This window comes from Megachile rotundata, chromosome 12 (assembly GCF_050947335.1).
Source record: "Megachile rotundata isolate GNS110a chromosome 12, iyMegRotu1, whole genome shotgun sequence".
NCBI classification, from domain to species: domain Eukaryota; kingdom Metazoa; phylum Arthropoda; class Insecta; order Hymenoptera; family Megachilidae; genus Megachile; species Megachile rotundata.
Genome location: NC_134994.1, coordinates 10,671,327 through 10,685,554, shown reverse-complemented (window position 1 = coordinate 10,685,554; position 14,228 = coordinate 10,671,327). Strand labels below are relative to the sequence as shown.

The window sequence follows — 14,228 nt, the reverse complement described above, 5'->3', positions numbered from 1 at the left end:
TCGCCGTGGCCAATCCTGTCGCCAGTTTTCGTGCCGACCGCCAACCGATCGTCGATCCGAGACCCGCGGCCGGCTTTGTGGCCAGATTTAAGCTTCTTCCTTGCTGGTCAGGATCTCCAGCTTCTCCGACGTGCGTATATCCTTTTTGACGGTGAACGACGCCTGACTTCGGAGGATACCTCACAACCGAATCGTCGGAACAACGATGACTGCGAGGTGCACGATACTGGTGTTGCTGGCCACCGTCGCCGTGGTGTCTTCCGCAGGATTGCTCGGTGAGCAGATCAGTTACGCTCACGTGGAAACGTTCCTCAAGCCTCCTTTGCAGCATCCTTCTGTCACGCGGAACGTGCTTAACGAATCGAAACCTGTCCGGATGGCTCGTGCTTGGATAGCATCCTTTGCATGATAATCGACACCCCCTCCTGCCGACATTTTTGACAGGACGCGTGCGTTTATTTGTGATTTTATTGCAGTGCACCGGATAGTTTCGATGATGTCCCAGTAACGCCGAGAAAGTTCGTGGATGGACATCTTTCTGACTCATCGACGCGTGGCATACTTACGTCCCGGCTAAACGCGTGTTAGCCTTTGTTTCTTTATTAAAAATTGTAAATTGTAATAAATAGAGAAGGTGAAACGGTAGCTGGCAAAGTATGAGGATTTAGTGTAAAGGGAAGATTTATGTGGTTAGTAAATTGACGTTAATTATGAATACAAACGTCTTTGTTTTTAATTATTTCTATCATTCAGTTTCTTAATGACTTCAATCAATAATCAAGTGCTTGCTAATGAGTTTAAAGACAGGATGCACATAAAATTTGGGGATTTGAAGATTCAGAGAGTAGGGAGAATTCGAGTAGGAATTTTACAAATTCAAGATTTAGAAATTTGAAGCCTTGACGTCAAGAAGACTTGACATCAAAATATCGAAACGTAGAATTAGGAATTTAGGAAACATTTTGCATGCATAACCTTGGAGTACATATGTGACCAAATACTACCCTTCCAGTCAAATAGAATTTGCAGGCAAATGTACCAACAGCATAAATTACACAAATATTTGCACAAATGTTTCTTTTAATCAGAAAGAACGGTGCCACGTTTGTCAAGAGAAAACTCAAGAACCGATGGAAATCGGCGCGCGATATTTTTTCCATTGACTTTCGATCGACGACTTTCGTTTCGTTCCAATTTCTCTTCTCCGAGTTTCTCTCACTCTTTTTATTTTTTCCTCGTCAACAGAGACGCTACTGGCCTGGGACTTGCCGGATGCCGTGGGTAGATCAACAGCTCCTCAATCGCAATGCTTGTGTCAAACCTCGAACTGTTTGTGCTGTGTCGATCTGAATCTGACGGCGACGATCGACCTGGGCGGTCCCGCTTGCATCAACGTCAAACAGAAGGATCAGAACGTCTCCTTGAACCTGAGCTACGGTGACAACCCCGTCCACAACGCGACCATAAAGATCGGTGAGGATTAATTTACACCTTTTCACTTACGGTGATTCAGTGAAGGTGAAAGATGAAAGTATGAAACCAGTTTGTTGAATTCGTTAATATTATAAGTTTAAGGACGTGTTGAAATCCCGTTATGTTTTAACACTTCGAGTGCTAATCTGATACGATTCAAATCAACTTATACATATATGTATATTCTCTACATAAAGCTATTTTATGTATAAAGCCAGAGAATAATTTCTATGATATTCCAGTTGTCTTTGGATGAATGATTTTGCTTTGCAAGAGTTATACAAAGTGAAAAGTTCTTTAAGTTATTTTATGTGGATATTTTACAGCGGACGCCTCCAACAAACCAACATGCATGAATCTCCTATCGGACCTGGCGCAGATATGTGCAAAATTCACGTCGATGAAGCCAGCAGACTCGGGTTACGATGGTTGTTTGGTGATCGAGCCAGCTCTATTGGGAACACCGCAAGCCACATACCCCATGGGATGCTTCAATTTCAACCAGGTGGTGCGTCAGGTTGAGGCTTCCGCGTGAGTACGACCCTTGTGAATGAGATTTGAAAGCTAGAAAATACCTAATAACTAGAATAAGAGACCAACTACATCTCTAAACTAAATTATGATGAAAAATATCATTGCATTTTCATAAGAAATATTAACGAATCCCAGAAACAATTTGCACCTAAATCCAAGGTCTATCTATCAAACTTTTCTTAGACAAGTACCATGATGACCTCGTCAGTTATAAATGAAACAGCTATCAATCCTATACATATAAATCCTATATTTGGTATATTTAATGCTATTACACTTCACTTCGCAGAATCGTCGAAACGACGGAAACGACCGAGAATTCAGAGGAAGATGAAGACTCTCTGAACACAGAAGAGCTGATTGCAGCAGTGTCGGCCAGCGCCGAGCAAGGCATAGCCCTCTTCTCCCAATGGCTGGGTCTAAACTTGAACCCAAAACTGAACCTAAGCAAGAGCAATCAAGAGAGCAGTCAGCGAGCAGTGCCCTCAACGACCTCCAGATCCGCCCGTGCTCAGTGGGACCAAGAAAAAAACGATGAACGGTTCAAACAGTTGCTCAGCGCCCAGGATAATATCCTGAAGGGTTCAGCGACGATCGGCCAATCGAACGGCGCCGAGACCACGTTCGTTTACTCGAAACCCCCCGAGCTATTGTCTGAGAAAATCTCGGAGGAGAGGAGGGTCGACCAGGTGAAAATCAGCCCGGAACACCTGGCCGTGGTGCCTAAGGAGTCCAGACGGGGCGGCCGGGCGTACAACATTCATCAACACGTTAACGAAATCTGAGAGAATTACTTTTTCATTCGACAAGATGAGGGTGAACGTTATAATTCCGTAGAGTTTAGGATATCGCACGTAGACTGTACCACCAGGGGCAATAGCTCTTCTTTCCGAATGTCTTATACTCCGTTGCTAATACGATTTCGTCGATCTTGGGTCGATTGGAGAATGTCGATTGGGTCGGTATTCTCTGCAGGGCCGTCGCTAGAGTTTGGGGAAAAAAATTATTTTTGAATCTGTGATCGGTGATGAGCACTGATCGGTGCATGACTCTTGTCAGATTACTGTTGCGCTGACAATTGAATGCTAGAGGTTAGGGGTTCTATGAAGCAAGCAAAAATTTATACGTTTGAAGATTTAAAAGACTCTAAATTAAATCAAGATTTACATTTCAATATTAATTTTAAAATTTATATTTTGAGGACTTGTGGAAACTTCATAAATTTGAAAATTGAGGACTTTGAAACTTCCTAAATACAAAAATGTAGAAATTTCTGAATCTCGCTTTCTTCTAAACTTCTAATTCTTCTTCTCCTATTTTTGAGTAACCTCCAGAGTAAATTAGTAAACTTGAGAAATTGGGGTTCGAGCATCCCCCATGCCAGACGCTAACGACGGCGCTTTCTGAATGATCTCTCGCAATTGTGATTGTCTTTCTCTTCTTGTCTCTGAAGATCGTATTCATCCAGCGATTGCTCGACACCTTTTTACCCAAAAAAATAACCGGTTGAAAGAACATAAACTCCCCTGTCCATTATGCGAAATATTTATTATTTTCGACCCCGCATAGTAAATAGAAGATACAGCAACGTTTCTTCGAGTAGTTCGTATGCATGCGACAACATCGAGTTGCACTTACGGTAAAACATGTATACACGTCGTCGATCGACAAAGATTGTTGTTGTTCTTTTTTTTTGTTTAATAAAAAAATAACCGTAATACCTATTCGCGTGTACAGACACGTATATAATGTACGCACGTTGTAGATCGTGTGAAAGAATGATCGGACAGAATGAAATCGAGCGATCGATACCGCGCTTCTGATCGGATAGAAAATCAACCGAGTTTATCGCTGTTGCTTTATCATCAGGGTAAATTTTGTAATCGTATTTTTGTAATCAGGACAAAGTTAATAAAACGAAAAGGGAATAGTTCGATCCTTTCATCCTGTCCTTTGCGCGAATTCTCGCTAGGAGAGACTAATTCTAACATCATTAACCCTTGTGTTAACAAATAAGTATCCATTTATACGACATTCGAATATTCTTATACTAAATTTATATTTTTGGACTTTTTCGTCATTTTTTTATTTATTAATTTGTTAGGTATAAATTTAGGTTCCCTAGAGAAAATGGCGACTGACCGTTTATTTTGGTTAATCAGCTTCGAATTTTGGGAATTTTCGTCTTGAAAAGTTTGGCAGTATTCAATTTCAAGCTTTAGAATTCTGGACACTTGAAAATACAGGGTTTTAGAAATTTAGGAACAGGAGAATTTGAAGATGAATCTAAATACTTGGAACTTGGAGATTTAGGAACTCGACAATTCAGAAATTCGAAAAGACAAATATTTAAGAATTTAAACTTTGAATGTTCAACAATCAAGAAAGGGAGCTAAGGGTTCTCATTAAATAGAACACCTAAGTACCGGATACCCGAGTTATAAAAAATAACCGTGAACGATTTTATTATTAACATAAGGGTTAACATCGCTTTGATCCCTGGAAGACGAAGAAAGTTTGCTGCCAACGTGTTCGTTCTCAAATAAAACTCGTTAGAATTATTTTCTCCGCTGTCGGAAAACATCGAGACCTTAACAATCTAATTAATGAATTAGTTATCGCTTGTTTACACGTTGGCTTCGTTACGCGTCGAAAAAATCGATATAAGAAATATATGATCGTATGTATATCACCGTATATATAATATATATATTTTTCTTCTTCTCGTTTATCTTCCCGATAACTACAAAATAAGATGAACAATAATGAAAAGTTTTTCCACGAAACAAAATATTACAGATGGACTAGATACTAATAACATTTCTCGCTTTAAAGTAAACGCGTCTCGTTCGATCCGTCAAAATATATTGTGTGTGTATAAGTTCTATACATATATTTATAGATATGCGTTTCACCGTTTACACGTCTCTCATTCGATAGTAAAAATATTTTTGGGCTTCATCTTTGGGCGATCATCGTTACTCTATGTGTATATAGTTAAAAAATAATACGATCCTTGTCCGCGATTATTGTTACAGCGCGTACCTTCAGGCCATTCAAATTGCAGCTTCGGAAAAAACGTCGATTATCTTTCGATGCTTCGCACTTCGTTTCACAAAAATAAATCGTCGGCTAGTATTCTTCCCCTATTCTTAATATTACAACATCGAGATCTTAAAAACGCTGATAAATTTGGAAAAAATACAACCTCTGTTTAGGAAAATTAGAAGAAGGTCTTACAAACTTTATCGTAGAGATTATTGAAAGAACGATTAGAAGTTATCGATAGATACAATTGGTACATCAACGATTAGCATACGAATATTATAGTAGGAATACATCGTTTTGATTTCGTTCGTAATTAGGTTATGTCGATCGAAGTTATCAAAGAAAAATACGCCTCGGAACAAAATATTTTTGTGGAAGTAGAAATGTGGGATTGACGTAACTAGGGCTTTTCAATTAGAACTAGGTAGTCTAGGTTCATTGCCCAACACTGAAAACAAGTAACTTTGAGATACTAGAATAAAAAGTTTTGAAAAATGGCGGACTTTGAGAGTTAGCTAAGTTAGCTAAAATTGAAGATATGCAAGAACTAGAAATTTAAAGATTTAAAAATTGAGGAATTTAATTTGCAGAACTTTGCCTAAGTTACGTCAACAATAAAGTCTCGAATTCCTCACAAACCTTGGCACTGCAATGAGATCCACCATCGCACCAAAATAATGATCCACATATCAAGAAGCTGCTAAACGCACACAACTTATGAATCTCTTTTTTTGAACGCATTAACCTGCCTCCGCTACAAACATTAGGCGTGAAGATCAAAAAACTGGAAGCATCGCGAAAAAACAAGCAACGGAATAGAGCTCGTAACGCTGCACGAGTAAAACTTGGTCTCGCTCTTATTATTGCCAGCAATAATAAACGACATATTGCGCAGAGGAAGCATCTGCGTGGCACATGCTATTGTCCTTCAAAAAGACTCGAGACTTCGGTGTTCGCTCGCGCGTTTCAAGCGGCTTGCTGCTGAGCGGAAACGCAACGTGTTCGCGCGGAATGTAAAATACGAAGAGATCATCGACGGGTTCACTTCACTTGCTGACGTGTCGTCGGACTGACGGGAGGCAGCGTCAACGAGTCCCTTTTCTTCTTGTTCACTCGGCGTCCGACGTGCAGCACCACGTCACCGGCTTTCACGGACTTGAACTCGGCGATCGCCTCGGCGTGCGTCATGCCGTGAAGAGGTTTCGAATTTATCGATAAAATTTCGTCCCCTGAAACACGTTCATTAGAATCGATGAAATCATTAGGGGTGTATTTGAAAATGAAAGAATTGGAGTTCGATGTAGAGCTATGGAGAGGTAGATTTTGGTTAGAAGATTTGCATACAGAAATTTAAGGAAAGCAGACAAACATAGGAGCACAGAGATGCAAATACGTATAAAAATATAAGTAAATAAATATGTGAAGAAGTACATAAAACTTAATATGAAGATATGGTCATATGTGGAGATCCAGGAATATAGCGACACGAGGATGTCAGAATTTAAAAGTATTGCAACAAACGTTTTACCTTCTTTGACAGTTCCAAGGTCCGCAGCTTGTCCATTGGGGAAGACCGTCTTTACATAGATGCCCATATTGCCCCTAGGACTGTCTGTCCCTCCGACGATACTGAAGCCGAGTCCTTTATGTCCCGGACCCTTAAGAAATCTTGCCGTCAGTATCGTGAATGACGCGCCACCCTTGCCTGGCCTCGGTAGGGTGCAGAATTTCGACTCTTCACCCTCGCCAGCTTCGTCGATGTCTTCGAGTTCTGAGTCGGTATTCAGGCCTTCGTCCGTGTCTTGCGCACCCTGAAAGTCGAACGGGATCTTTCGAATCGTCCACAAAAACCAGTTTGTGCAACACTTACTTGCCAGGTCTTCAAGCAAGAACCGGAGGAACTAGGAATGTTAGCGACGCTTCTGCTGTTCAGTCTTCTGGTCGTCTTCTTGCCGGGGCTCTTCTCGGTGCCCAAACTTGACGGGCCGTCTTCCTTGTTCATGCACGCGGACCCGTTCGAATAATTGTTCACCTGCCCGCCCACCTTGAAGTCGGTCAATCTCTTTCTGGGCGTCACTCTAGGTATGTGGATCTCCTCGAACGACGGCTCTGACTGGTTCCTGCTCTTCACGTTCTTCTGGTAGTGGACATTTTCGTACGAATGGTGGTCCCTCGTCTCGGAGTTGCTCCTCGCCAGGTGTCTGTCGGGATTGGGAGTGACCGATGACGTCAACTCCGACCTGTGACCCCTCTGGAACCGCATGTTCTCGTACGAGTGATCTTGGTGGTGTCTGCAGGCGTCACGGTTCTCCGAATTACTGCGTTGCAGCACACCTCTGGACCTTGGACAACAACCCGGTGACGACCCAGTGAACAACACGTTCTCGTAAGCGTCGTTTTGGCTCTGATCGTGACTCAGCACTGGGGAATCGTAGGCGCTGCTGTTCTGAGAATACGTGAAGGTCTTGTTGCTGCTGGTTAACGGACTGCTGCAGTTCGGCGAGTTGGGCACGCTACCCTCCGCTAGGGTCTCGAGGTTGTCGTGGAAGGGATACGGTGGTAAGGAGGTTGGCTCGCTGGAGTCGTACTCGCCGTTGAAGTTTTGGCTGGTGGACGAGGTTAGGGGACTGGGGACGTAGAAGTTTGACGCGTTGTCCTTCTGCGAGAACACCTCGGTCACGCTCAGAGCCTTCCTCTTCCGGATCCCGGCGTTGATCTTGCTGAATTTGCTTCGTAGAACGTGTTGAATGTCGGCGATACCCTTGGTGGTACCTATAGATCAATCATCATCAGTAGAAATTACATTTGACATCGAGGTATTTCAGAATAGATTGAGTTATTGAACATCGTTGCATCAAGGACTATCTTTATAGATAGACTAAACTATCTTTAATAATTAACTATCTTAATAGTTCTAGTCACCTTGAGGTGTAGTCAACTGCTATAAAAATATAGTGAACTGAATTCAACACAGTTCACAAATCAAATGAAATTCTTCAAATTTTTTTGCTGTTAGAGAAGAATTATCACCTGGCAGTCTCAGAGAGCTAGTCTGCAACAATTTCTTCGGCGAGTTTCCATCCTGAAGACTCTTGGCAGCCGGGGATGATTCTCTGCTAGCCGGACTGGACCTAACGGCCTGAATGACCCCCTGGGTCGTACCACCTTGTATCAGAGCTTCCTGCGGCTCCGACGACTCCTGCACGGAACACCTTCTCCTCAGTTTCCTCCATCGTTGACTGATGCTCTTGTTCCATAAATTCAGGTCTGCAACACGGACAGGCAAAAAATTCCGGATGACTGTGAGTCACAGGATGTTCTATCTCGTGACCGGCTACTCTCGTCATTAAGGATGCGGCGCTTCGAATAAGAAGAAAAAAGAGTACGGGAATCTTGCTTCCTAATCATCAGGCTTAACGACAGGAAACACTTATCTGTTCCCTGTTCGAGGTAAAACGGCGTGTTGTTGTTGACCGAAGATAAAATCGGACCTCGGAAACGGAGAATAATATGTCGAAGATTATATTTACTGATAATTTGTTATCGTAAACACGTAAAATAGAGGAGAACTGTTTTGTGTCATGTTGGGTTTAATAGGAATTGGAGCTCTTTTAATCTGGTTGCAATGGGGGATAACTTAATTAGATTCAAATTCGAATATGTAACAAGACTCTTGGTTATACTAGTACTTGTGTATATATAGGATAATGTCGGCATTCTTTGTTCAAAAACGAGTATAGGTGGAATGTACTTATCGTCGATGTAAGGTCTGCCATTTTCAAAACTTAGAAAGTATCGAAGCTACAAATTCGACAGCTTCCAAAACCCTAAATCTCCATTTTCCACGTTCAAACTTTGAATACTGGACCTTGTGAATCCCTTAATCCTCCAAATTCTAAACACGAAGACCTTTCCAACAAAAACTAAACAAACTCTTCCTACATCATTATTCTCCAAAGGAAGCCTACGATTTCCGGGAGAAAACACATTTCAAGAAATTCTAATTACAGTTCAATATAGTCTCCATGTTGATGTGCGATCCACGTGACGCGAAACGTATCCTTTCACCGATTCCTCGAAGGGTCCTGACCCTTCGACTTCCTCTTCCTCTTCGTGGGGTAACTTTAATGACCTTGAGCGAGGCACGCGCATAACCAACGACTACGATGTTTCTTTCAGCGAAGGAGAAAAGTCAGAGTCATGAATAATTAATGGAGACTGATGACGAGCCCGGTCGCGGGGTCACTGAGCTTACACCTAACGTTAATTCGATTAATCACGCTTGCAAGTGGTCGTCGTTTTTTCGTGGAGAGTCGAGACATCGCGTTACGAGTAAGAGTACGAATAGGGGACGCCGTTGCCCTCGACGATGGCTAAGAACACACTGGGGCGTCGATGACGGCTGCACTCGCCATTATCCGGCGTTACAGTCATCTTGCAAAATGCACTTTCACTTCTACACGTATCTGCGGATGCGCCCGGTTTCGCGAGCTGGTTTTTTTTCCGTTCCGGCTACCGGACGTAGCAACTTCTACTCATGAATATCCTCGCGCTTTTCAACCTTTGTGCTCTCCCTTTCGCGATCAAAATTATTTCGAAATTTCGGAACAGGTCGAAGGATCTGTTGCGTCAAACTGACAAAACTTCCTCGATCGTTGTTGCATGTTTCGCAACCCGTGTGGCAACGCGTTATCGAAACTCGGCTTCTCTGCTCGTTTTCAGCGGGTAACGGGAATCGTTCATTATCGGTTCCATTGTTGCGGCCGATATTTCCACGCGGAAACGTTCCGTGTTAATTAAAATTTTGTCGAGCTTTATGCAAATCAGTATCGATTGCAGCGGAAAACGGGGATTTCGCCTTGAACGCGCGAAAAAGCGTGGAGGATCCTCTTCGAGTAAATCTCTTCACTTTCACAGCATGAACTTCGAGAGTTTCAATTCTTCCGGCTGCAGAACCATCTGTATCTCTAGTCGTAGCAATTCCGCGTAGAAGTAGAAGAATCCGACGATGTACGCCAGCATTATCGAGAGGTGCGTGTCTGTTCGAGGCTGATAGCGAACAGCACCGAGCGACGTGGAGGAAGACGTCGATGTTGAAGAACGACGCTCGAGCGGTGGGATTTCGAAAAACACGAGAGTCCACACTGCACGCGGTCTCGACATGAACTGAAAGACTGGAGGTTTACGGTTACTCGGTGTGCGTAAGGCATTACGTGCGTGTGCGTAACAGACTGTACACACGTGTGCACTACCGTACCTGTGCATACAGGGTGACGCGGAAGAAAAGCATCGAGCCCGTTTCCACGTCCTCGCGCTTTTTCGTCATACGAATTCCTCGCATAACCCCGTAATGACACGCCAGGAATTCCTCTTCTCGCAACACCCTTTTAACCGACTGTGTACGCGCATAGTTTTCGCAGGGATTTCAACCGAGAAATTATACTGTTTCCCGGCTACCGTTCGTTTATAATGAGTACACCACTACCGAAGCATTTAGGGATAAATACTACACCGTATAAATACTACTCTATAGTTCTGATGTTTTATTACTTATGATTCGCCCAAATATGGGTGATGCTAGGAATCTCATTGTTAATTTGGCTTCAGTATTTTGGGGCTGGAGGATCAATGAAATTACTGCTAGTAGTATTTATTACACTATAATTTTATTATTTTATGTTACTATTTTACTAATGTATTTGATATTTTATCGTAGTGTCCTACTGTTTTACTATACTTCTGCTACATTATTAGTTTACTTTATTATATCACTGTAGTACCGTTTCGCTAATAACACCATTTTACTATTTTGTGTTATCGTTTTACTTCAACATTGTACTATTCTACTACCTCGCTATAGTACCTCATTGCCTCACTATTATGTCACCACCTGACTGTCCTTTGTCTTACTATTGTCACAGTCTCACTATCTGATTATTCAAGCGAAAATTTTCTCCGGTACTGTTTAAGCAGACAATTAGACTTGCAAATAAAAAACACAAGGTCTAACTCTAATTTGCTATTACGAAAACAAGACTAATAAAACCGACCAATTCATTTATTTCACGTTATTTCACATTTCGCTCGTTCCACTTCAGTCGCGTACTCGCTACATGTATCCAGGTTCATGCACCTTTTTGACCTCGTTTCTACATTTCAAATTACCATATATCCACTTCATACAATACAAGCACCTTTCAATCCCAAATACTCAACGAATTTAACAAATCTCAAATACAACATGTATTAAATGTCAGATACAACAATCAAACGTATCAGATAATTTACAATAACATATACTGTTATAATTGTTATATAAATGACTATTATGTACTTTTCCCCTAAATCACCCATATATCTGCACACATGTGTCCCCATAGAAATGATTTTTTTCCACGTTCACCGTGTATGTCACCCGTTCGTAGTCCGATTGTGTACCGATTGTGGGAACCCTTCGTCGCGTGTTAGTGAACGGTCTCTCTGTTGCAAGCGAACACACGTGCACGCGTGTGTGAGTGTGTTGTTCACAAGGGTAACGGTCGCGTGTGTGCACCTATTAATGTGCATCACGGCTGCGTGCACACCCTACTCGTGCAATTCTACTCGTGCGCCTCATGGTCAGGGCGGGACGCATTATTTTCTGCAATAATGCGAATGAGCGTTCTTTGTACAAGAACGAAGAGGAAGGTGGACACGCGCGCGGACAACCAGTCGTTGGATTTCGAGCCGTCTGTCCCTCGGTCGTATTCGTGGTTCGATAATCCAATTTCCACGTCCCTCGTAAAGTGTTCGAGTAATGGAGACCTCGACTGTCAAAATTTATTGATATTTCGGTGTTTTGGAGATTTTGGGATTAGGGGATGGGGGATGTAGGTGTTTCGGGACTTGGGGATTTTGGGGTTCCGGGGATTTGGGGTTTGGGGATTAGAGGATTTGCAGATTTGGGAATTTTGGAGATTTGGGAATTTTAGGATTAGGGGATGTGGGGATTTGGGAATTTGGGGATTTGGGGATGTAGGTGTTTCGGGACTTGGGGATTTTGGGGTTCTGGGATTTAGGGTTTGAGGATTTGGGGACATTTGAGGATTTTGGAATTTTTGAGATTTGGGAATTGGGAAGATTGGGAATTGGGGAGATTGGGAATTGGGGAGATTGGGAATTGGGGAGATTGGAAATTGGGGAGATTGGGAATTGGGGAGATTGGGAATTGGGGAGATTGGGAATTTGAGAGATTGGAAATTTGGGAGATTTGGAATTTAGGAGATTTGGAATTTGGGAGATTGGGAATTGGGGAGATTTGGAATTTGGGAGATTTGGAATTTGGGGGATTTGGAATTTGGGAGATTGGGAATTTGGGAGATTGGGAATTTGGGAGATTTGGAATTTGGGAGATTGGGAATTTGAGAGATTGGGAATTTGAGAGATTGGAAATTTAAGAGATTGGGAATTTGAGAGATTGGAAATTTGGGATTAGGGAATATGGGGATTTGGGGATTTTAGGGTTCAGGGATTTGGGGACCTACAGATTTGGGAATTTTGGAATTCAGGGATTTGAAAATTTAGCAATTTGGTATCTTGACAACCTTGAAATTTAGAGATTTGAAAATTTAGTAATTTGGGATCTTGAGGACCTCGAAATTTAAGAATATGAAAATTCAGTAATTTAGGATTTACAAAATTTTATAATTTAGAAATTTGAAAACTTCCATCATCTCAGCATTCGATCGAATTTCCCCCAAAAAATGTACTTGAATATTTCAGAGTTTAGCAATTCGCAAATTTGCATTTTCATGACACTCAGTGGTCAAATCACGTGACGGTACTTTCACTTCAAAAACATGAATTCCACCGTTTGAAAGGTGAATCCAATTCTCTTGAAGTAATAATCGTACATGTTGCTCGGGGATATCGCTGTTAAATTGAGAAGGGTATCGTGTTCGACGTACACAGAATGCAGGTCAAAAGGTCTCGGTGGAATGTAGGTCAATCTACAGGAATGGGTACCATCGTTTTAACGAGGTTCTTACAGTGAACCTGGGAATTCTAACCTTGAAATTTTGCGTCACATTTTCGCCCTAAAAGTTTGCCGAGTTTCAAAGTCAGCGACGAGTCGTAACTTCTCACGCTAGTTATGGAAAATCGCTCATACCGTTACGAAGACCTCGGACGATCAACTTCAGAATTTTTATTTATATTTGATTGTTACTGTCGTTATTTTTGACGTACTATTGAATTGAAAAATTTCAGTGTTTTAAAAAGTACAAATGTTCAAAGTCCTCGCCCAATCCTTGAATCCCTAAATATCTAAATCCTGAATTCTGTTATCCCCAAATTTCAATCCACAAAAATATTATTTCCAATCTACTCATAATCAATTTTCTCTGTTATGTTTCTCTTACATCCTTGATCGCTGTTACACAATACTCTGAACAATGTTCGAATAAATTAACTACAGTTTAACCGGGAAGGTTGATCACCCGTTTCAAAGAGTACTGGAACACCGTGAGAGCCAGGATGTTCCATTTCGATTTAATTGCCGGTAATTATCTTATGAATCATTCACCTTTCAAAAGCTGCACATATCAAACAGAAGTTATGTTCTTACAACTTTTCACTATTTTCATGAAGTACCGTAATGCAACTCTTCTATACAGTTAACTCTCGTTATATCGCCTCCGTGAACTTAACGACGAACTTAACGTATGAAATTGCCCCACAAAATTTTCTTGAATGTACGATAATTATCCATTACAAAGTTGAAACACCGCAGTAGGTGGATCAAGCGATAGAAAGGATCAATTTCATAGCTCGATATACGAGCATAGCTCCACGTAGATTTCAGATTAGAACACGTTCGGCATTTACCATGCACTGTTACTTATTCAGGGTGCTCATTGTAAGTGACACGCTGTGCGTGAGGTTAAAGCCGAGTGAATGTTTCTTCCATTGCTCATTGTGTCCCGGGGCCTTGCGTGGTCCGTTTCAAGAATAGGCATAAACGGGGGTTCGTTTAACCCAACCCGCTAATATCTCGAAACCTGAATACGCTAATTTGTATTCAATGCGCGACATCGTGTTAAAAGATTGCATACTGGAAATGAATCGGTGAAATGTAAATGTTCATTAATGTTTCATGCATCTACGTCGAATTCGACTGTTCTGGAATGTTTCAG

At 41.8% G+C, this 14,228-nt stretch overlaps 2 protein-coding genes across 3 annotated transcripts in view; one reads left to right on the top strand and one right to left on the bottom strand.

The window, feature by feature from the left end:
- The first annotated feature begins 9 nt into the window (after nt 1-9).
- On the top strand, nt 10-3,937 carry LOC100878066 (uncharacterized). Its single transcript, XM_003702294.3, has 4 exons — nt 10-275; nt 1,246-1,473; nt 1,800-2,004; nt 2,297-3,937. Exons 1-4 carry the CDS (start codon nt 206-208, stop codon nt 2,790-2,792), a joined length of 999 nt encoding a protein of 332 aa, XP_003702342.2. The 5' UTR covers nt 10-205; the 3' UTR covers nt 2,793-3,937.
- Nucleotides 3,537-14,228, bottom strand: part of LOC100878180 (uncharacterized) — a 30,352-nt gene continuing 19,660 nt past the window's right edge. For both annotated transcript variants that reach the window (XM_003702295.3, XM_076538308.1), the window contains 4 exons: nt 8,086-8,322; nt 6,926-7,827; nt 6,584-6,866; nt 3,537-6,284 (listed from right to left, as the gene is read on the bottom strand). In XM_003702295.3, the coding sequence (XP_003702343.1) occupies nt 6,097-6,284; nt 6,584-6,866; nt 6,926-7,827; nt 8,086-8,322 (1,610 nt within the window). In that variant the 3' untranslated portion in view covers nt 3,537-6,096. The remainder of the gene's footprint in view (nt 6,285-6,583; nt 6,867-6,925; nt 7,828-8,085; nt 8,323-14,228) is intronic.

Bases quoted from the DNA above. Each gene is read 5' to 3' on its own strand.
- LOC100878066 (XM_003702294.3), top strand. From the start codon at position 206: ATGACTGCGAGGTGCACGATACTGGTGTTGCTGGCCACCGTCGCCGTG. The intron at 276-1,245 runs GTGAGCAGATCA...CCTCGTCAACAG, and splicing joins GTCTTCCGCAGGATTGCTCG to AGACGCTACTGGCCTGGGAC. The intron at 1,474-1,799 runs GTGAGGATTAAT...GATATTTTACAG, and splicing joins CAACGCGACCATAAAGATCG to CGGACGCCTCCAACAAACCA.